The following is a 25125-nucleotide window of genomic DNA, read 5'->3' on the forward strand; positions in this document are numbered from 1 at the left end:
GACAGAAAGATGAGTAAAATTGAATTGCTACTTTTACAGAAATTACATTCTAGTAGGAGAGATAGGTATATATACATAATATGCATTATATATGTATGTCTGTATATCTGTATATACACATATGTATATATTATGCACATAGACATGTATGTATACACATATATATGAGATAAACACAAAGGCATAAACTCAATGTACCAACGCACCCTCCGAAAAAAAAACAAGAACACAGAATTATAAGAATAAATTACATACGACCAATGCCCATAATATAACTAAAGATAGATAATGCTCAATTATCAAATTATCTATAAGTAGGTAATATGGAAGGGCAATATGGAAAAAAAAAAACTGTGTGGAAGGGAGAAAAGGGGAACTATTAATATGTCTAAAACCAATCTAAAATCACCACCAGTAGGAGGAAGTCCACTAGGAGCAAAAATATTGGAAGAGTGCCAGTAGAAGAGAGCATATACTACAAGGAAGGGACTTTTAAGAGCACAGGATTCCAGGCAGCAGTCTTCAAAGAGTTACTGCTTTTGAGATGGTAAAAAGAAAGGTAGAGAAAGTGTTTGGAGTTTGGATGATGAAGGTGAAAATGAACAAAGAGGCAAAAATGGAAAATGCAGAGTCTTACAAAATATGAGAACCAAAAGATAAAAATGAAAGACACATAACCCTTTCCTTCAACACACATACATACACACAGTACTTTGCTACATTGGCAGAAGAAAGCAGCCTTGACCTAAGATTCTTGTAAACCACCCAAACCCACAAAATAAATTGGCAAAAACAGACTAAATTTATACAAAGTTAAGAACAGAAAATCAAACTCACTTAAACTGATGAAAATTCCTACCTCAAATAGAAACATGAAGAAGAAAACTGTAACACAACATTCCACACTGAATTAAATATCCTCAAGTAAGCATTTGGAGGTATGGAAAGCCACCTTGAATAAGAAATTCAAAATTTAAAAGCAGAAATGGAAAATAAACAGAAAGAACTTTAAAGACAGTTGATTGAACTTAGGAAAGAAATGGAAGAGAAAGACAAAAACATTGCAGAATAAAAGATTTAATTACAAAACTCCTAAGGAGAACAGACTCCAAATAAAATTTTACTAACGGACACAGAAGAGAGCCAGAGAGATGACTAAGAGAATGAAAACGAGGCAAAGAAATTAAATGGATCATAAGTAAAGTGGTTGAAACAGAAGAAGGCCAAAGTAAACAAGTATGTATAAGAGTTCCTAAAGATAAAAAAAAAAAAAAAAGAAAAAAATTGAACAGAACTAATACTAAAAACAATCCCAGGAAAACTTTCTGGAAATAAGAATAACACGTATATATTTAAAAGGTCCATGGAGGTAACTGGAAAACTTAACCAGAATGATCAATTTGAAAACATATCCCAATAAAACTAGACACTTTAAAAAGAAAAGGAAAACACTCTTAAGACCTCTGAGTACAAAGATCAAAATTGAAATGAAATTCAGACTGGCATTAGATGCTCTAAACACAGCTGGCAATACAAGGTAAAAATGGAACCATATTAAGAGAAAAAAATTATGGAAAGAATGAATAAACTTAGAATTTTCTATTTAGACAAGCTGACCTTCAAGTGTCAAGGTATAGGAAAACTTTTAAACAGGCAATATATCAGAATATTCTGTACCCATGATCATACTGGAGGAGCTCCAACCACCAAGAGATAACTAAGGAAACTTGAGCAAAAGGACAATGACGAGTATTTAATAATTAATTATAGATCTAAGACTAAAAGGCAGGAACCTAAGTGGAAGAACAACATGGTATGTATTATCTATAATGTGTTATAGGTCCAGAAAAGTAGGAATCATGCAGCTAAAAAAAGGAAGGTACGAGAAGGAATGAGGAGGGTATAAATTCACGGTTGTTGTGTAGGCAATACATAAGAGTTAAAAAATAGCATTACATGACAATAATGGAGAAAATAAGAAAATAGGACAACTGAAGATGTAATGCACAGCATAATGATTATAGTCAATATACAAACTTCAGAGTGCTAGGAGACTAGATCCTAATCTCACCTCAAAAAAGGAAAAAAAAAGATAATTATGTGATGTGATAGAAATGTTGCCTAACGTTATAGTGGTGATTGTTTTGCAGTATGTAAGTGTATCAAATCAACACACGGTACATCTTAAAATTAATACAACATTATATGTTAATTCTGACTCAATTAGGAAAAGAAAACAGAGGACTAAAGGCACTTAGATAGTATTAAGTAAAAAGTAATCAATAGAACAAAAATATAAAACTTCCAAAATACCCAAAGAAATTTCAAAAGCAAAGAAAACACATCATATAAAGAAGCATGCAAGTATAAATATAATGCACATTAGAGTTATAAGATTATATGACAGAGTTGAAAATTTCAGTCATAAGAATAAATACGAATGTGCTTAACTCACTTATTAAAATAAAAAGATTTTCAATTTGGCTAACAAAGTAAGACACAATTCTATGCTGTTTAGAGGAGAAATACCTAAAATAAAGTGTTTTATAAAAAGCAGTGGTTGGCAGACTAAAACCCATGGGCCAAATGTGGTTTAGTACCTGTTTTGTAAGGCCTATAAGCTAACAACAGTCGCTATGTTTTTAAATGGTTATAAAAACTCAAAAGAAGAATAACATGTCATGACATATGAAAATTATATAAAATTCAAATTTCAGTGTCCACAAATAAAGATTTATTGAAACACAGCCTGCCTCATTCATTTATGTTTATGGCTGCGTTTGTGCTATAAAAGCAAAGCTAAATAATGGAAACAGAGACCACTTGGCCTGCCAAGAATCAGGAATATGATACTAATCTGGATTCTCTGAAAAAACACACACAGACACACATACATAGATTCACATGGAAATTATACCAAACCTTCAAAAACTAAATAGTAATGATATTTTATAAATTATCCCAGAGCATTAAAAATTAAGGAAAACTTACTAATTCTTTTTATGAAGCAAATATGACATTGACACCTAAACCTGATAAAAATAGTACTTTAAAAAAAAGAAAAAAATGACAAAGGAATTTCACTTGCAGGTATTATTGCAAAAGTTTTAAATATTAGCAAACAAAATTCAATACTGCATTAAAAAAATATGCTTTGACCAAATGCTATCTATTCTACATAAAAGAATATCCAAAAGGATCAAGCATCTAATGTAAAAACTAAAACCATACAAAAATGCGTGAATTCCTCTCTAGCACAGACGTTACTACTGATTTGTGCAAAACAAAACAAACAAACAAAAAAACACAAGGATAAACCAGAAACTTATGATATTGGTTATCTATAGGAATGGGTAAAAACAGAATGGAAGGGAGGAGGGTTGGAAATGGGGTATTAAGAATGGGAAATTATAGATCTGTGAGTAATACCTGTTTGTGTCGTTCTGAGTTTTAGAACCATGTTATTACTACACAGACTGAAAAATAAATACATCAAATAATATTAAGGTTGAAGGGGAAAAAAACAAAAAACCGGAATACAAACAGAAACAAATAAAACTTACATTTCAAATGGAAAACATAATCACACTGAAAATAGTGAAGCAAGCAGAAGTAACCCAAGCAACTTTTGAACACAGTTCTTTGATTCTATACCTTTAGGCTAAAGGCAATACAGTGTAAATAATTATTTAACCCTGGTTAGTAGTTTTTTTCATCTCACAAAAATATGGGTCAGCAATTCTGAATCTATTTTCTATATATTCAAAGATTAAACAAATAAGTAAATGTATATAATGCGGCATCGATGTCAGGGAAAGTAATTATAAATATAAAAAGGGAGTGTGGTGGATAGCTAAATAAGCCCTGTTGTGTTAGACTGTCACAGAAGTTTCATGGTTGAATTCATGATTGAAGGTTTCAGTATGAAGCCACAGTTTTTAAAAGATGCAGATAGGCAAATAAAGATCTCTCTCTCTCTCTCTCTCTCTCTCTCTCTCTCTCTCTCTCTCTCTCTCTCTCTCACACACACACACACACACACACACACACACACACACACATACACACCTTAATTTTTTATATCGAGAAGGCCTGGAAGCAATGATGCCCCATACCTAGCGCTCGAATGGTTTCTAAATCCATTTTCCACTAAAAATAATCAGAATTCCTCCAAAAGATGATCCTGGAACATCCTGTGCCAGAAAGCAAGGAAGTGCTCAAGGAATGATGAAGAATATATCAAAAGATTGGTATAGGCCAGTTTAACAAATCTGGGAAAATTTGAGCATCAAAATAAATAATAATAGTAAAGGATCATAGCCTTCTCTTTCCCTGTAAAGTAATCACTACAATTCCTGAGAGCTAAAAGTCTGACTCCCTCTAGTAAATATAGACACATTTTTAACAGTTCACAGCTTGAAAAGGCATGACTCCAAGGGTTAATGCAATCGTGGTAGAATAAAAGGCAATGACTGAGGCGTCCTTGCTCTACCAGAGTGCAAGGAAGTGAAGTCTGACTTAAGCACAGGTATGTGTGTGCTTATACTTCGTGTATTCATATGTATTTGAGAAACATGACTCTGAGAAGTGACAGAAGAATCATGCTGTGGAAGAAGCAAGAATCTCTGATATCTAGGTCAGACAGATGGCATTGTAAGGTGAGGGAGATTGAGTAGAACACACACACACACACAACAGGAAATGGGATAAAATGATACAAAGTGAAGTAATGAACAGCAATCCCTAACATTAATGTGAGCTAAGACATAAAAGAAGAAATATGTTTATTAGATATCTGTCATTATCTCCCTGCTTCAGCTTCCCTTCCCTGGTAAAAGAACACTTTTCTGTAACAAAGCCAATCCACAAATGATCCCACCCCCACTGTCCTAGGGGATAAGAGAACATATGTCCCAGGCTCGAGCTTTCAGTGTGCCCTATATGCTCCTGGCCAGAGTGATTACTTTCAACTGGGTACTTGACCTATATAAGCACTGTCAGAATCCTCTGCAGCAGTGCTTCTCAATCTGTAATATGCATTTGCATCACCTAGGGATCTTTTAAAAATGATGATTCTGATCTAGTAGGTAGAGGGAAGGGCTAGAGATTCTGGATTTCTAATAAGCTCCACAGTGATGTTAATGCTGCTGGTCCAGGGTCACAATTTTGAACATTAAGGCTCTTCAGAAACTTCTGCCGGAGTTATTAGGGAAGAAGGGCTCTTTACAACAGAGTGGCTAAGCTGACAGTCTGGGGTCCTGGGGCTGTTCACTTTTCTACAAGCTGCAGGTTGGTTTGTTTCATGTTTCTGTCACTCATGTCTTTGTGTGCTCTCTGTCATTAGATTATATACTCATAGAAAACAGAAGCTTATATTTATCCTCTGTGACTCCCCACAATGCCTTACTGGGTGTTTTATAGGGATGCACAATCAATGTTCTTCAACAACCAACTGGGAAGAAAATTTAAATTTTTTACGCAAAAGAAATGGAGAAGATATTTTAATAAATTAGTAAAGGATGTGACGGTAGAGGATCAGTTATTCACTACCATCCTCTGGATATCCCCGAGACCACCCTACATCCTGAACCCAGACAGCTATCAAAAACTGGCATCATTCTCATGATTCCGCAAGTGGGTCATTACGGAGAATCGCAAGCCAATATCCCAAAGTACAACAAACAAACAAACAAACAACAACAACAAAAAACAAAGATAATATCAAAGGAACTACAGAAAAAAACATTATGAATCTGGCTTACAGATTCATTCCATGCTTCCCAGGAGATTCCTAAGCCAAACACTATGGTCTCTAACATGGCATTGACAACTGCCATTGTCAATTCCTTTTTAAAGCCAAAAGAAGGAAGTTTTATCAAAACACAATTCCTATAGAGTACTTGACAGTTTCAAGCTACTCTTTAAAATGTCTTGTGAGTGTGTGATTAAGTCACTGTGATATTTTTTCATGTGCCCAGAAAAACAAGCCTACCTAACTAACTCACTTCCCTTCAAGAACAAGAATCCAGAGGTATGCTCATTCATTGAAAATTCCAACTCCAAACTCCCTCAATAAAAGTCAGCTTTAATACTAAAATCTAATATGGAGAAAAGCAAGTAATTCGACCCCTCTAATAACCTATTCACACTCCCAAATACACATATACGATTCCTAAAAGGTAAACTCCCAAAAGGAGAAGTGCACACATAACAACCCTAGGTTCACTGATTTTTCTTTCAGGTCACCTAGTCTCCAGGATCGGAATGTTCTCTTCAGCTCCACTCCTCCCAGAGAGGTAGCTCTCAGTTTTCAAATTCTGCCAATGAGTTGAAAATCCATTTCAGGGGAGATGTATTAGGAACCCTGATTATAGGTGCATATCTAAACCTCATTCTGCTATTCTATACTCCATTTGTTTGATTCCTATATTTTTCAATTGATTCAAAACTTAGAGTAGAAAGGAAGGATATGATTATCAATCGCCCCTTTAAACATCAAAAGTCAGCAGCTTCTATAGACGTATAATCCTTATAAATTTATTCCTAAATAATTTAACACAGTTTTAAGATTACAAGTATTTTTCCATCACAATTAGTAAAAAGTATTTTTCTTTTGAGAATAACATGACCTGCACTCTCAGACATGGACTCAAGAATGACTATATTCAGACATATTTATTGTGTGTACATCTGAGAAAGTATCCTGATAACTTAATCCTACACTTACAGTCTTTCCTTTTCTCTCTGACCCATAACAAAATCTGTGATCAACTGTAGTATCTTTTGCTAGCTAATGTTTTCTGGTTTAATTAGTTCTTTCACCAATTTCTTCAATAAAGGTAAGAATATATTAGATGATAAGTTTTGAAGGCATTTCTGTAAAGAAATAAAGTAATAAGGTAAAATGTGAAGTTTTTTTTTGACAAATAACATGATACTGAAGCAGAGTTAAAAGAATCTAAGAACAGATTTTAGCCCACTTTTAAACTGTTTATTTTAAATATCGGTAAAGCTTTTGACAGGAAATACACATTTACCGACTCAGGATTAGCTTAAGCCACTGGCTCTTGGATAAAGGAATACAGTATTGTTGATTTAAAGAAACTTCATATTAAGTATCAGGCAGATAGATGGCAAAAATAATATATAACATGAAAATTTGGAAATCTAATAGAAGGAACTTGCAATTTTGGCTTTGATAGTATCCGACTACTCTCCCAATGTAAACAACTATGAGACTGTACAAAATATATGAAGCAAGTATTGAAGGGCTGTGATCCTTGGAGAAACACATGAAAGCCACATTAATCTTGGCTTTCTTCCATTGGAGGCACTCTGCAGATCACAGCATAGGTAAATGGAGTCAAAAGGAGAACAGGGGTCTCACTAGGTAGAAGAAACGAAGGTCAGAGTTAGGGTTTGCTGAGGGTGCTGAAATTTGGAGGGAGTGGGTAGTGGAGAAGAGGGAGCTGTGTAGAGCAAAATCTCTAGAAATCTGCACATGGATCTCTTAAGTATTTGTCTGAATATTAGGATGTACCAACACAAGGAGAAACTCCAAGAAGCCTAGCAAAATATAACCATTGAGAGGCTGTGAAAGGAAGAGAGTACCTATAGGCCACACAAATCTGGGGGACATTGGAGTTCCAACTAGACAATGTGAAGAGACTTCACTGAACATTCAGGTTATACAATTGAGACCCCAGAAAGATTATAACTTAGGTATAGGTCTGCTCTATGCTGGCAAACAATGTGAAGATGTTCCTGTTTCTGGATGATCATGGCTTTCTAGCAAAGAAAAATGGCACCTGGGTTAAATAGTGATTAGAGAGAGATTTCTGGAATGATATTGAAATTTGTCTCCCAGAGCTATGTGTTTATACTCCAAAGGGTACTAAAACTGGGAGCCATTCGTTTACATTTCAAAGTGTAATTTACCTTCTCCCTCTCCCCACCATTCTCTCTTCTATAGAGAGGAAGAGGTACAGCTGTGCAAGCAGCTCCTTTATAAGCTCCAAGATTAATAAGTTTGGGTTTCTCTCATGTGCTAGACACTCCCCACCATGTACGTGTAGATGATACCTGCCCTCATCATACAACCCCCAGGGAAAATGGAGCATGGGAAACCAATACAAGATATTCTGCAGGTATATCAGTTAGCCTCTGGTTCAGAATTCTTATATTTATTGTCAGGATAAAATAAATATAGATATAAAAACTTATTACTCTAGTTATTGAATAGACATTACTTTAGACTTATTCTAAAAAAATCTAAAAATAAGCTTCAGTGGGATCAACCTGATTCTCCAGTAGGTTAGCTACCTTACAGAGCAAAACTCAAGAGCCTTTAAATTAAGACAACAAAATGCAGATTCTCAACAACATAATGTTTGATACCCAAAATGCAATAAGAAATTGCCAGACAAGTGAAGCAAGAAGATGAAATATCAAAGAGAAAAAAAGTCAATAGAAACAGTCCTGGAGATGACATGGATGGTAGTAAAAATCAGGTCGGTATTTTTAATCAAGTAGAAGGCTATGTTATCTTTGCACCATGTTTCAGGAACTACCTGAAGCAAAGCCTCAAGTTTTTCTCCAAGACTCAACTCTGAATCTACTTAAATGTTCAAAAAGTATCACCACTGAAACACATATGGATCTCAATTTATCATACCTATTTGTTTCTGAACCTAGAAACAACCACACTCAGTATAGCATGTAGTCAAGAGTAATTTTAAGACTCAAAATTTCCCTAATACACACCAAAAATTCTTCTGCAATTTCTAGAACCTTCACATTAGCAAAACCCAAAGGGCCTTTGATACACTAATGATTTTAAAAATGTTAATTCATTGCCATGAATAGCTATCAGCCTCTCACTTATGTATGTGTGAACCCAGTCTGAGACTTAATGTGCAAATATCCTGCTCACAGGACCTTAGTTTAATTTTAGTTCAGGAATCCTTTCTTTTATAAAAACTCACAAACATACACATACAAATAAATTACCTTTACACTAATAAAAACTAAACTTTACAATTATAGTAAGAGTATCTAGAAAAATCCTGGGAAGCTTCTTCATGTTATAAATAAAATCCATGGTAGCATTGTACCTAGAGGAGAAAGATGCTTTAAATGGCTATAGATGCTAATAGAAAGAGGACGATAAAATAAGACATAAAATAATAGTAAAAAGTAATGGTTATCCAATAGATTTTTTCTCTGCCCTTCTCTCTTTCAAAGGTAATGCAAAAGAAATAAAACAAACATAATAGAGGGCACTCAGTTTCTCCACTGCCTTGTACCTTTGCTCCCCTTTTTTCCTTTTTTACTATGACTACCCCTGCCCTAAAACTTTGACTCTTCAGTAAACCACAGGGCTTGCAAAAACAGTCCTCAGAAAAAACCATTCTGATGGTTACTGAGTCCTGAAGCAAGAGGAAAGGAAAAGGAACAACCCCAACTGCGAATGGAGGTTAAAGTTGAAAACTGCCTGTGGTAAGACCACAAGATCACATACTCAGCTTTCCAATATCTTTTAAAAGCTCTGACCCTGCTTCATTTGGAGACTTACCACCTGGTTTTCGGGGGCTCCCTGACAACACATTTGAATGAAGCCTTTAACCTTAGTTGAGTAACTTAAATAATTTTCTCTTGGCAGTATATTCTATATGCAACTTAGTAAATTAGAAGATATGAAGCAAATGTACTCTGTTCACTTTAAAGTGCTAGCTTAAAGCAAAAACAATTTTTAAAATTTATAACTGCTCACAAAATGCTATAAATAGTATAAGACATATAAAGAAGTTGGTTTCTAATGCTTACTTATTTACAGAGCATTAATGGGATAATGTTATGATTTCAAAGTTCTACTGTGTGAACGGCAGTAAAGCTGATTCCCTTAAATCAGAAGAAAATCTCCAGTGTCTTCAATAATACTGTCTCTTGACAAGAGTACATGGTATCATGGTGGTCATATTCTATCTGTGTAGTCAGTAATCTGTCTAGCATCAGATCAACAAATACTTTAACAGAAATAAAAAATCATGTTGACTACAACACAAATATAAAACAATAGTCAGAGAAAATTAAGTAACAAAACTGTATAATCCTTAGCTTAGTGTAGAAAATTCTAACAAGTCTTTATATTAGAATGCAAAGTATTACAAACAGCAGTCATTTAACAAACTAAACATCCTAAAAACAGTGAAAAAAATGAAGTCAGATATTTTAATATTTTATAACATTTTAAAATAATTTCTACTTTTGCTCTCTAAAAAGAAAAGTTGCCTACAATAAAGTAGTATTGAAATAAGGTATACAAAAAAATTATATGAAAATTGTTTATTTTTATTTTATATTAGTAGAAGTTTTATGTTTTCAGTAAAATAAATTTAGATCCAATTATTACATCAGCTCTGAACATGATAAAACAAATTTATCTTACCTCAAAGTCTATGTGTCTAAAATGGTAAAACAAACCTATCATTAGTTGTGGGCATATCTTTTTGCTTAATTCTTCTAAAAGAACTGAAAAGCTGCAGCTGGGCTTGACTATCAGGCACTAAGGAACTATCTATGCCTTAGCACAGATAGTTTTGCTTATGGCAAAGGAGTAAAACGGCAATGGTTAAAAAAAAAAAAAAAGCCTCTATTTTTAGAACTTGTTTTGGTTGGTCCTCTTTAGATGATGTCTATCACATTTTAAAAATGCAATTAAATGTTTGTCTGAAGGTGAATCACATGTCAGCCATTAGGCAAACACTTCAAGAGTAGCTAAATGGGTACTAATGAAATTTCCTCCATAACTATGTAGTCATTTCTTAAGTTTAAAACTTTTCTTAGTAGGTGGTCAGAAAAGATCTGTCAATAGTTGATTTCCTTTGTTTTATTCAGTTAGTAAGAAGGTACGCACATGATTGATTATATGTTAACTTGAGCCACAAAGGAAAAAAAAGTAAAGGCATTTTATCAGTTTGCCGGATACTGAAACTAAGGAAAACTAATTTCCCTCAAGCCAAAAGGACATAGCCGCACTTCCAATCCTGAGAAGTATGAAAGTAAAGCCCTATTTCTCAGCTATAGGAACATTTTACATAACAACATGAGTTCATAACAAATATCAATATATTCTGAAGGTCAGTAAAATAATTTCTTCCTTAAAATATCAACTAGTACTAAAAGAGACAACTTTGGAGCAGTCTAAGTTTCTCTGATTTTCCTAAATAGGAATAGGTTCTTCTCTGAATATAGCTTGAGAAAGATGTAAAGAGAACAAGTTCCTGATAAAGGTAAAGTTAATGAGCCATTTTCAATAAAATTCTAAAAATAGACTGGAGGATAATCTTGCCCTGTAATGAAGAAGTCAAACCCCAATGCTTGACATCCAGTGACTGTTAGTCATACCATAATTACTAAAAGAGGTCATTAGAGAACTTTTAACAGCATTCCTTCTTCAAAAAAAGAAAAAGGAAACCTAGTTTAAAATTTTCAATGACGTCACAAAGAGAAAGCAGAATCCAAAAGGCATTGTCTTACTAAGGGAAGGAAACAGTATGAGAGGTCCACACTGACGGAAGGAGTATTATATCCCTGACATTATTTAGAGTTTCCAGCACATGAAGATAATAAAAGGGAAATTTTTTTAGGCAGTTTTATTATTGTTTTTAACCCCTGAACAGATACTGCAGATCCTTATTGCCTCTTTACTAGGGCACATCATGCTTACTACCCTTCCTTGATATACCACAATAACAGGAAGATTTAGTTTCTGTAGATTTTTGTTTTTTGTTTCTAAATGTTCTGGGCAAGATCCTCACTGAGTAATCAACAAACTGGCGTGGAAGCCAGAAACAACTGCCAAGAGAATTTTGATTGCTCAAGCCTTTAAACTTCACACGTCTAGGCATTAAACATAGTCCAAATGACTTAGTGATGACATAGAAGATCTAACAAAACAATTTCTTAGCCCATATAAAAAAATATTTCTGTTTGAGGGATTAAATTCTTCTTAATTTTTTTTTTTTGATACAATAGTAATATTTTTACCAGGAGCACATACATGCTAGATCATGGAGAGACTGTAAGTGAGCAAAGCAAACATACCCCTCGGCCTTGGTGAAGATTACGGTCTAGCAGAGAGAATTTAAAATGAAAGTACAATAAACTATGAACACTACAATCGCAGTGGAAATACAGGAATCTCTAAAAACATGTAGCAAGACCCCAGAGTATTTTTCAAAGATTTAAACCCAATCCATAGTGAGAAATATATTTACATTGTAACCTGGTTCCCATATATCTAAGTAAAATAATACATACAAATGCATACATAGATATACTCACATATAATTAAAACTGGAAAATTTTCATGAAACAATATTTACCCTTACAACATGTGACAAACTCTGGTATTTTCTATTCTGTTTTTATTTTTCCGGTCTTGCACTAAATTGATTTTAGGATCCCTTAATAAGTTTTGACTTGAAGTCTGAAAAGCACAGGCCAGTGGTATTTTTAAGTCAGCTGCATCATTTGCTAAAGATACAAATTCTTGAGCCCCACCTAAAACTACTAAATTAGAATCTATGAAAGCTAGGTCTCAGAAAGTTACATTTTAGCAGGATCTCCAGATAATTCTTAGGCATATGAAAGCTTGAGAAATCTCGGTGTCATTTAATCTGAGATCTAACGGAAGCTCAGAAGTTATTCAGACGAAGAGACAATAAAAAATGTTATTGCCAGAAGCCACAGTAGATACACAGATTGAGTGGGCACAGGGGAGCATGATAAATTTAAGGAAGCTTAAGTTTAAGTGGAACGGGAATCTAGGGCATTATGGGAAGGCAATAAAGATTGAGAGGTAGGCCTGGCTCATTCTGCAAGCTCCTTTTCTAGTCTGTTCCACACCACCTCAAGAATAATACATGAATATTCAGTCTTAAAAAGGAAGGAAATTTTTAGACATGCTATAAAAACATGAACTTTGAGGGCATTTTGCTAAGGGAAATGAGCCTGTCATAAAAAGACAAATACTTTATGATTAAACCTAGAGTAGTCAAAACCATAGAGACAAAAAGTAGAATGATAGTTGCCATGGGGTTAGGAGAAAGCTGTTGTTCAATGGGTAGAGAGGTTTAGTTTTGCAAGATGAAAAGAGTTCTGGAGACTGGCTGCACAACAATGTGAATTTATTTAGCACTACTGCACTGTATACTTAAAAATGATTAAGATGGTACATTTATGTATATTTTACCACAATTAACAAAAAAGAGTATATGAGACCAAGAGTCCTGAACTGATATTTGACCTTGACTATATCTGACTCCTTTCCCAATGATATTCCTTTCCCCTTAGTTCTAGAAGCAATAGTAACCATTCCTTTTCAGGCAATCAGGCATTAGAATTATAAATCCTTTTCCTTCTGTTCCACCCCCCCCCCCCAAAAATAAAAGCTTATTAAAACTTTCTATGTTTGGAGAATAATTGAAGAGAGAGACTAGAGAGAATAGTCAATTATAATAACCTTTTGACTTTGCAAATACCTCAGTGGAAAAGGGATGAAATTGATGAAACACTCCAGTTTTTGGCTATAGATCATAAACTACCTTCCAAAGGTAGCAAATATTTATTCCTGATAAACATTTTTGTTTAGAAAGCTTTTCCTTGTGAAGGGAAATTTTACATAAAATAGAAATCCCTTAGTTAAAAAATATTTTCACATTGGAGTGCCATAACTCAATGGTTCCTAAATTTAACATCAATTGCCTATCAGAATCATCTGAAAAGCCTTAAAAAAAATCCAGATCCCTGGTCTCACTCCAAATCTACTGGAGCAGACTACCCAGCAGTGAACCAATGACTATGTATTTTCAAAGCTTCCAAGGCTATCTTCATATGAAGCCTCTTTGGAGAAATCACTCAAAGGAAGGACAGTTATGAGAATGTCTGCATGAGCACATGTTCTAACCTCTCTCCACCCTCTCAAAATGTCTTTGAAATGACTGAACATAAAAGTATGAAATATCCATAGCAGTACTAAAAAACCAGGAAGAGTTCCATCAGCAGACCAGAACACCAAGGAATTTCTGGAAGATACAAAGCAGATGGAATTAGTAAAAAATTGCTAAAGAGCCTAAAATGAACAGGATTGTTACATTGCGAGTTAGTAAGTATTGCCGGCAGAACCTCAGAATATTCCCTAGATCAGACGGCAAGTGTTGGCAGCATATATGAGTCGGCTGTCCAGAAATTATCGAAGGGTTTGGTAACAATCTGGCAGTCTCATTCTTAGAGAGGCTAACTCCTGAACTGTCCCTAGACTGAAAATGATGAGAGAAGAAGGGCAGCGCTCTGGGTAAGTTCTGGTGACTAAGATGAAAAAAGATCCCCATTCCCAGAAGGCCAGTTTCTATGCATATCCCAAAGAGAAGTCCAGTTGGGTAGACATCCTCCCTCTTCCGTTGGCTATATTTTCTTGCAGACCGAGATCCTGTACTCACAAATTGCATTCACAGTGATTTTTAAAAACTTATGTTGAGGAAACAACTCCATCTAGACTCTCATTTATAAATATGAACTACCATCCAAAAATCATGGAAATAAAGAAACAAAGAAAGAAAGAGCATTTTTGTTTCTTTGTTTCCTGTGTTTAGAAAACAAACACAGGTATTAACTCCAAGGGTAAAAAGTAAATTCTAGAAATCAAAGAAAACTTTATTTCATTCATAAAATAAGATTAACCATTAGAAAAAAAAAATACAATCAGACTACTTGGGAAATTAACATCATGAGAGCCAAGAAAAACAAATCAACCAGAAAAGCAGTACCCACAGAAGAGGTAGATAATGGAATAAACATCTCTAAAGAACGAATTAGATTTAACTGATCTTGATTAACTGCAGAACATTCCTAAGGTGATCATCACAAAATGTACTTTGGCAGGCCCCCCCAGCATTCCGTGGGTTGGAGGAAGGCCCAGGGTTAGCATGGGGTGGAAATGAGGGAGAGGAGGTGGAGAAGGGAAGAGCAAGGATCTCACTACAGGCCCTCAAAAGGTAGACCTAGAGAGTACACCCTGAGCCCTCTCCATCAACTGGGTTATGCCCTCTGCCTGTAATGTCACAGTACCCATCACTTTACTAAGGCCTACTCTGCACTTAGAGCTCAGCTCAGGTACCCTCTTTCTCTGAGAAGACTTCTTTCACTTCTAGGCTGATTTTCATTTTCTAATATCCCTGCATATCACCACAACTAAGTTTAACTCACTGTATTATAATTACCCATTCGTGTCTTCCTCATGCTCTGAGTGATATTTTAACTAGAAGCATTGGTTCTATTCAGATACATAGATATGAATATTTGTCATTTGTTCTGTAAATATATCTTGCATGCTTACTGGTAGAACTTAAATGTACTGTTCTGGTATCTGCAGAAAAACATACGAAAAGGGTTTTGTCTACCAAGTTTACCATTAACTATAGGTACCTATTCAAGCCATGTTGTGGTTCTCTGAATTCAATAGGGTGCCATCACATTTTGGAACTTTCTGAATTTTCACCAAGTACCGAATAATTTATGCAAATGGGACTTTAAGAATCCAATAACTTGGTTAAAACCTAGAAGCCCTCCTATATAACAGTCAATGCATTTTTGTCTCCCTAAAATGGATATACAATTTGATATTTTCAATTGCTGAATACTATCTGAGAATTTTCCAGAGAAAGTTCTAAAAAGTACTGACTTTCAGGTTTACACTGCTGTTTCTAGTTTTCTTGACCCCTGTTATCCCTGGGCCACTGAACTGTAAAATCAGGAAACTCTATTGCAGGGCACTTCGGCCCTGGAAAGGTAACTATCCTGGAAAGGTTATCACTACAGTTCGTCTAATGGCTCAACTATCTGAGATATTTGTGTCTTGAGTAAAGTTCACAGAAATGTTTTCAAGGCTTGCACTCTGTAATTTTTTTCCCTTCAGGTCCAATATATGCTCTATACCAGGGGTCTCCAATCCCCAGGCCACAGACAACAAGGCCGCACAGCAGGAGGTGAACAGTGAAGCTTCATCTCTATTTGCAGCCGCTCCCCAGCACTAACATCACCTCATATCATTAGGTGTTAGATTCTCATAAGAGCACCAGTCCCTGGTGCCAAAAAGATTGGGGACTGCTGCTCCTGGACGACGTGCATCAACAGGAACAAAGCAGAAAATGCTCTTAGCCTCAAAAGTAGATCGGCTGGAAGCACTAGAAGAAGGTAAAGGGCTAAGCCCACGTAGAAACATATTGAGAGTAATTAGAAAATAAAAGCCCTGAAACTGTTGGCTCACTTCTACTGCAATTTCTTGCAAAGCCATGCTTTTTAAATAACGTTGTAAATATTAATACTGTTAATTATGTTTATCTCGCTGGGTAGGTGAAACTCCTTTACAGGTTAGGAAGAAAATTCTCCAAACACAAGCAATTAAGACCAACTCCCTACAGAGCTAGTGTTCCCAAGTGAGGGCTTGCTGCCCGAGACATTCAGAAGCTGCCTATACCATGGCACCAGCTTTTGAGGGAAGAAAAAGGCTTTTATTTGCAAGTTCACTGACAAGGAGACAGGAGGCAAGGCTCAACTCTGTCTCCTCCATATGATCTAGGGTTCGAGGCAAGGTTAAGGGGTTTTGGCACCAAATCTTCCTTCTGAATGCGTTCCAACATTCGGGTCTGGCCTTTTGGTTCCATGGCAGGGGAGCAGTTAACGGTTCACAAGTGTTCCTTCTAAACTTTGGTCCGGGTCTTGTCGGAAACAGGACAGAACCAGTTTGAGCCACTCCTGCAATTACACCAGCAGTTCAGAAGTTCAGGTATCCTAGGAACCTAGGAACAACATAACCCTGCACCGAAATTTATCTCTCTCTAAATTATTCCCCATAAACAAGACAAGAAAGAAAAGTAGTGAATTCGACCACTAATAATATCGTGAGACACGAGAAAACACTAATATCGTGAGACACAAGAAACAACATATTTTGAGAATGAAAAACTCTCCCCTCAGAACAGTTGTTAATGGTCTTTAGAAAGCAGAAATTCCCTAAGAAAAATTGAGTGTCTCCTCCATAGCCATTGAAAACAAATCCTACCTCCCCAACAAGATTGAAAGGCAGCTGGAAGAGCATTCAACATATACTGAAAAAAAGATAAAAAGTCTTTCAGAAAACTTTAATATTTTTTCCACAGAAGAGGAAAAAAGAGAAAGATTAAGGGTATTTTCTTTGAAATAATGCCTATTCACCATCTGGATTTAATTTCTAACTTTAGAAATATAGTACAAGTATATAGGGTTAACACTTAAGTTTGATGAAGGAGGGAAAAGATGTAAATAGATAATGCACAAAAACTAAAGTAATTTTTAATAATCAGAAGCACAGGCCTAGAGGTCAGGAAGAGATGTGCTCTAAAGTCTTTTATACTTAATACCTACCCTCTTATAAAAGCATGTTCAAAGAACATCCTTGAAGTGAAACTAAAGAATTGATTGAGGGGTGGTTATAAATCTAGTTCAAACTAAGTGGCTCAGAGGAAGCAGAGAAGGAAAGAATTATGGAAGGAGTAGAGGTCCTTTTGCACTGAAAGTCTGCCTCAGCTCCAGTTCTGAAATCTCCCTCACTGACCCTGAATGAAACTGTACCACAACATAAAGGATGATATGCTTCAAATCTTTGAAAAACAAAATGTATACATTTACATGTCCCTTAGAGCATTAGTTCTAAGTAGGGATATCGAGTTAGAAGTTATGGGCTAATTAGCAAGTGGCCCCTACAAATATAGCCTGCTATATCAAAGTTGCTTAGTAGCTAGCTATATTATAGATGATAATTTATGAAAGATATTCTAATTCAACTGACCAGTGCAATAAGTGTCAAATAAAGGACAGCAAAATTTATGCTAAATTTCCACGTTTTACAAGAGAGCAACTCTAAAGTGTAATTGAATAAAAAGCACATGCTATATACTAACTTCATCATTTTATCATTAGAGGAAATGATATACACCAGAGCTTTGTTTTTCCACAGAGAACTTGTCATGGACGGCCCTCTCGTTTTCCAGTTTAAAATCTCACACGCCAATAAATTCTCCAAGGTACTAACAATCTTAATTTAAAGCACTAGAACCCATACAATCAAATTATTAATAAATGACAAGTTGGGAGTTTCCACTTACTTAGATATATTGTTGAAGCTGAGAAACAGACGCTGGAGGCAGGGCAAATTATCCACATCTCTCTAGAAGGAAATAGAAAGCAAAAATTCATCGGTTGAAAGAAAAGAAATAGTATAAATGTCTTCTTGCTCAGCTGTTTAAATATATAGTCATTTCTATTTACTGCAACCTTGTTAGACCATTGATTTCTACTGGACATTGAGCTCCATTCTTCTCTGCTGCAGATTAAATGGGAGGGTTCAGTACATCCGCAGAACAAGCTGCACCACTCACAAGGTAAAAAGCACTGAAGAGAACAGGGAGAGATGCTGCTGCTAGCCTCTTTAAGCATGCTTTTGGGAAAGAAGCCAAAATGCTACTTCAGCATTTCAACTGTAGCACAAATGTAGTATGATCAAATTTTGTTAAAAAATCACTTTTAAAAGGAAGCTGTTCAAATGCTTTATTTTTTAAATTCATGCAATTAGCTTTACAAACAGTACTGAGAATTTCAAAGCTATTTACCTCACTATTCTCAAACCCTTGGAAATATACCACTTCGTTAAAAATGAACCAATAGAAGGACAATAGCCCCCGTAAAACTAAAAGCAGATCATAGTGTCACCGAAGGGCACCATAAGGGCAATCTCCAGTCCGAACAATAATCAGGGCTTCTTGTAACTTGAAATCTACCTTGTTCTGTATGGGTACAGCACCTTGTAGCAAACTCTCTGCAGTTTAAATATAGTTACATTCATCAAATATTGAAGTGTTTGGCCCAAATGATTTTTTAAAAACACAAATTAATACAAAGCTACCTAACTTCATTAAGTGAAAAGACACAAACCTTCTGAAAATATGACATATACTAGAGTAGTAGAATTTTGAGGAAGCTTAGTAATTACCTAGTCTACAACCTCATTAATCATGTGAGAAAGGTAAACAGTTGAGGTTGTGGCAAGGATAGGGTGGGAGCGGGGTAGAAAGGTGACCCAGTATTACATACTGTCCTAGAGGCTGAGATAGGACAAGATTTCATTATTCCATTTAATAGAGACTTCCAGTGCTCTGCTCTTTAAAATTCTATACACTGGCACTTCTCATATAAAATGTTTGTCATTTTTAAGGGCACTATAATTTATAATAATTCCTAGTTACATGAGTTTGAATAATGTTGATATAAATATATACATTGTACATATTATCGTGACCAGTATTTAAACCCAAATCAAAAATTGTTTTACTGTTTCCATTAGGTCATCATCTTTCTTCCTCCCTCCCTCCTACAATTATTTTTATTGTTCCACATTTCTTCTTTAAGAAAATTATACCTTTCCTTTAGTTTTCTTCTTCTATTTTAAGATACCATTTCCAGGACCCCACTAAGAATTTAGGCAACTACATTAACATTAGACAAGCCCAGATTTTATAAAATGGTTCATTTGTTTATTTTTAAAAGCTTGTTATACAAAGAAGACACTAAAGTGACAGAACTGTGGCAGAGCCCCCTCTCATCGGTTTTTGAGAGAGCACAGGAGAAGTGAACATGGCTTAAGACACTCTCCCATATATATTCCTTTTAAAATGATATCCCTTGCATATCATTCTCCAACATTCTTTCAACCCCTTAGGCCCTAAAAGTTGTAAAACAAATACAATTGCAGTGGCCAAATTACTGGCTATGTATACCATTCCTTTGGCATTACCATTCTCAGGTCTTCCCTGAAAAGCCTGTGCCATAGCTGTGAGTTACTGATTTTTATAGTTTTTCAACCATGATCAAGGAATAAGTCTTCAGAAAAAAAGAAGGCAGCCAACATCCCCTCGGCAGGTGATAGGCTCTACATGTTGGCAAACTTCTTGAATCATCTCTACTAGCTACCACTCTCTGATACTTCCAGAAATGAGGGGGGAGTGGGGTGGAGGAAGAGTGATGGACTAGTTGTAGGGCTCATTTTATTCCAGGGCCCTGTTTTCCAAAGGAAATGGTAACTTCCTTCCTATCTGGTCTTTAGAAGTATGGAGTCACAGCCAAATGGAAAGCCCTCTCTATAATCCTGAGGAATCTGGTCTCTCAAATCCTTCCTGTAATTTATCTGAGATATTTCTGGGTACAAGCATTGTGTGGTGATATCTAAATGGGAGAAACTGAGAAGCAGTAACCTGGATTTCTTTTTAATCATAGCACCTTAAAAAAAATTCATTTGTCTCTTTGAGTTTTAGCCCACCTTCTTCAGAGACAACAGATACCTTTCAAGACATAAATTTTTTGCTATTAAAATATAAATTCAAATTACATCAGGTGATAATTTGTGAGAAAAGTTTTTAAAGATTATTTGATTAAATTGTAATGTTTTGTATTTATCTTCACTTATGAAAAATTTTTTTTACCAGAGGTCTTTATCAAATTTTCAAAATACTGTCACTACCCAGTAGAGCTATGAAAAATATTAATAACAAATTGAAAAACTAAAAATCAGAATTCAGCTACATATATCCTTATAACCACTTTAATATATAGTCTTTCCAGAAATTTGAAAAGCAAAATAATTACCCATAATCATTTTTACTGTTCCAATTGTCATTTTTTAAGAAAATTACAACTTTTCTTTAGTTTTTCTAGCAATTCTGAGGTATACTTTGTAGTGAATTTCTAGCACTTCAATAAACAAAAAGATAATCTCGTATAGATTATCTATACACAAGTTATTTACAGAAAAAAAGAGAGAGACTTACAGAAAGCTACTAGAAGATAGCTTCTCTAATATGAAAGAGCAAACCAAAGATGGAGATACATAAGATCAAGGAAGTTGATTCACCATCGGAGGGAGGCAAAGAAGAATCCCAAAATGACATCTTTTTAAACAGGCCTAAGAGCAATCAGTCCACATTAAAGAGGACAAAGGCTCTAGACAGGGCATCTTCAAGGGGGAGAAAATGACACAGATAGATCACCTAATATCTTTGTCCATACACAGAGGAATTTTAAAGTTCTGTTGAGGAGTTTAGACATCAATTAATGGTAGTTAAATAGAACCCTCAATTAATGGGGGAAATGAGACAGTTACTAATGCCAGGAAAAACAAAAGTTTAATACTTTGAAAAGCTCATCTTGCTGTGCCAGATAATCCTAATCTATTATAAATTCATCAATCTGAATCAAGCCTCTCCACTGAAAGACCCACCTTTTTACCAGATCCCCTCCCCAAAGAAATCTCAAAAATAAATATCTTGCCTTTGCCCTTGAAGACATGACTAAGACTGTCAAGCTATTGTGTGCTCTTTCTGCCAATAAGTAATAATGTCAGCTTTTCTTTATCAACAAGCATTCTGGTGGTATTTTGGGGGAGGCTGATATAATAATGGTCATTTCTAAAAACTTAACAGATGGATTGAATATCAGTATGACAATGTGCATACCTGCACAATATAATTATTTTGACATGATGAGCGAAGGAGAAATGGAGTCGTGAGGATATGTAAAAAAGTTAAATTCTCATAACTCTGAGAAAATTCAGCACATTTATTTCATTGTCAAGCATTAAACTCTCCTAACTATTCTTTTCTGGAGATAACATCACTGCCATAAAAACTATTACAAAGAAGCAATAATGTTAACATATCCAGATGAGAAGACAATGAAATAAAATATTTACGTATAGGGGAATATTTATAGCTCATCTGTTATTAATCTGCTCATAGTCTCAAACTTATTATATTTAACAAAACAAATATCCTTTGAAGCAAGAATCAAAACCATTGTATATATTTTTAAGATATAATCCTTTAAAAATAGATTTAAATAAAATTACTTATTACAAGATTATTGAGAGGATTAAAATTTCTTATTTTTCAGAATAATAACTTGTCATTTGAGAAATATGTTTGTCCTACTCTGCTGTTTTCCATATTTCTAAATTTCACAAAAGAACTAAATGATTCAGCAATCTAACTATGTGTATAACATCTATTACTGAAGCTAATTTTAGAGATGCCTCCTGCAGATGAATAAGGAAGAAGAAAGGCAAAGAGATAGAAGTTTTGGCATGTATCAAGTAGGACGAAGATGACTACAATAAAATCTCAGTTATTATACTTTTTGTTACCTATTCTGCCGTACAAAAAGTCTGAGTAAAAACATATAGAGGTAATTATTTTAATTTTAAGAACTGGAAACATTAACAAAGCATTATAATTTTGAAAAAAAAAAAACAAAGGAAAATATCTTTTTATTAAAAGGTTTATTTAATTAATTCTAAAATGACTACTTGCTACAGCTATCACTTTGTGATACAGACACATATTACATGGGGAATAATGTGTAAGCCATCATATCAATAATTCTAATCATATAATTAAATGCCAATGGAAAAAAGTCCATTATCTGGCTCTGTTACCTAAAGGAATGAATATGCATATCTGCTTTTTATACTTGTTTAGTACCCATTACATGAGAACAAATATTAGTTAATCTAGCTGCAAGTTACTCTTTCAGTCTGATTTTTTCTACTTTCTGTTGTAATCCCCACCAAACAAAAAAATAAAAGAGAACTTGTCAATGGCACTGATACTCTGACTACAGAGATTTCCAGTCTTTATAATCTAGGAGACCTATATTTAATAGCTATGAGAAAAAGAGAAAAAAACCTCAACTTCATAATCATAGGCCTTTTCTCACTTGAATTTGTAGTCAAATTACATCCTATGCATGTGATAAAAAGACTCCTCATAAAAAATGGTCCCTAGCACTCATGCCCTTATCATTCCTGGCGAAGGTCTCTGAAAAGACACAAACTCAACAAAGGCTTTACAACATTTTAACTAGCCCAAACTACTAACTTAAGAAAAAAATTAGCATGAGTAAGAGTCAGCAGACATTTCAGGAAGCAAATGTAGAACTGCCAAAAAATTAAGAAAATATAATAACAGTTCTATATATAAAAAGATCTGGCATTTATGAAAAAAATACATTCTGAACTTCTACAAACAAAAAATAATGGTCATTACTAAAAACTTAATGAATGGACTGAAAATAAGATTAGAAAAACTAAGGAGAGAGTTAGTGAACTAGAAGATAGTATTAAATAAGTAAAATATAGCAGAGAGAAATAATGATAGAAATTTTAAGGAACAAAAGATAGAACAAGAAGGTGCACACTATGTCTTGTGGGTGTTTAAAAAGTAAAGAAGCCTACGATCATGCCACCCTGAATGTGCCCAATGTCATCTGATCTCAGAAGCTAAGCAGGGTCAGGCCTGGTTAGTACTTCAATGGGAGATGACCTAGGAATACCAGGTGCTATAGGCATTAAAAAAAAACACAAAAGGTAAAAAGGGGAGGTTTGGAGAAACATGGTGAAGTGAGAGATATCTCTAGAACTCTCCCCTTGAAACAACAAAAAGCCGAACATCTAAAACTCAACAAAAAACCCCCAAACTGCATACCAGCACGTCTGAATGTGGGATCTGTGCATAAGAACTACAACAGGTCAGAACCCTGGGTGTCAGACAGCGGACTGGGAGAAATAAAGAAGCTGCCCCTCGCGGCCGCTGGTGTTCCCTGTAGGAGGAGGGGGAAGGAAGAAGGTGTGGTGAATTCTCTGAAAAGCCCTGCTTGGGAGAGTTGTGAGTTCCATGCATCCAACGGCAGGGCCCAGTCATCAGGGCAGAAAGTAGAGAAGGGGGATGGCAAAAAAACAATAGTTGATTTCTACTGGCCACGGTTGCAAAACTGAGGCTGAGCCACAGCCCCTGAACCTCAACCCAGAGGGCCCCTCCCCCATACCTTCTGAGACCGACCACCACAGAGCCCCAGGGAAATCTGAGCAAATGCTAACGAAACTGTCGCTAATATTGACAGGGACTGAACTAAGGGTAGTAAGTGTAATTAAATACCTATAAGAAAAGAAAAAGGCATTATATAAAGCAGGAATCCAAGAGGCTTAGACACCAACTACTGGAAACCAAAAGAAAAGCACCTTCTTTACAGCAGGCTAAAGAGAGACCTTTATATAATAAATCTTCTTTCTGGAAAAATAGCAGAATACATTTCCATTAATGCTCAAGTGGATAAATAGTCCATTAAACACCATGAATAACTAAAGTGACAAGGCATTTCAGAAAGAGAAAAATCTCCAGAAAATAAGCTTACAGACTTAGAAATATGTAAATTACATGACAGAGAATTCAGGATAGTACTTTTGAAAAAACTCAGTGAGTTCTGAAATCAGTCATATTACAATTTCGGGAATTCAAAAAACAACTAGATGAGCAGAGCAAGGAGACTGAAACCTAAAAAAGAACAGAATAAATCTTCTAGAGATAAAAAAAACACACTGCAATAGTTGCAAAATGAAATAGCAAGCTTGGGAAATAGAGTCGACTAAATGGAGAAAAGGATCAGTGATATTGAAAACAGAAATCTAGAAATAAATCAGAAAAAAAGAAAGAAACCAAAGAATGAAAAATAATGAAAGAGAAATTCAAGAACTAGCTGATACCACCAGGAGAGGAAACATAAGAATAATGGGCATTATTGAAGGCAAGGAAAAGGAGCAGGGACTAGAAAGCATTTTCAGACAAATAGTTGACGAGAATTTCCCATATATAAAGAATGAGCTGGAGCTTGGAATTCAAGAATCCAACAGAACACCCAATTATCTCAACCCCAAAAGGCCTTCACCAAGACATATTGGATTAAAATTATCAAAAATCAATGACAAAGACAGAATTTTTAGGGCAGCCAGGAAGATGAAAATGATAAATTATAAAGGAAAACCCATTATTTTATCCTCAGACTTCTCAGCACAAACCTTATAAGCCAGAAAGGAATAGAATCAAATATTTAAACTATTAAGCGAAAGGAATTTCTAGCATAGAATAATGTATCCAGCTAAGCTCTCCTTTAGATATGAAAGAGAAATTAAGACCCTTCCAGACATAC

At 35.1% G+C, this 25125-nt stretch overlaps 1 protein-coding gene across 6 annotated transcripts in view; it reads right to left on the minus strand.

Moving 5' to 3' along the window:
• Positions 1-25125, minus strand: part of LRRC49 (leucine rich repeat containing 49) — a 128495-nt gene that overhangs the window by 62898 nt on the left and 40472 nt on the right. For all 6 annotated transcript variants that reach the window (XM_016126942.2, XM_016126944.2, XM_016126943.2 and 3 more), the window contains one exon: positions 18204-18265. In XM_016126942.2, coding sequence (XP_015982428.1) covers positions 18204-18265 — 62 coding nt within the window. The remainder of the gene's footprint in view (positions 1-18203; positions 18266-25125) is intronic.

Source organism: Rousettus aegyptiacus, unplaced genomic scaffold (assembly GCF_014176215.1).
Source record: "Rousettus aegyptiacus isolate mRouAeg1 unplaced genomic scaffold, mRouAeg1.p scaffold_m13_p_3, whole genome shotgun sequence".
In the NCBI taxonomy this organism is placed as follows: domain Eukaryota; kingdom Metazoa; phylum Chordata; class Mammalia; order Chiroptera; family Pteropodidae; genus Rousettus; species Rousettus aegyptiacus.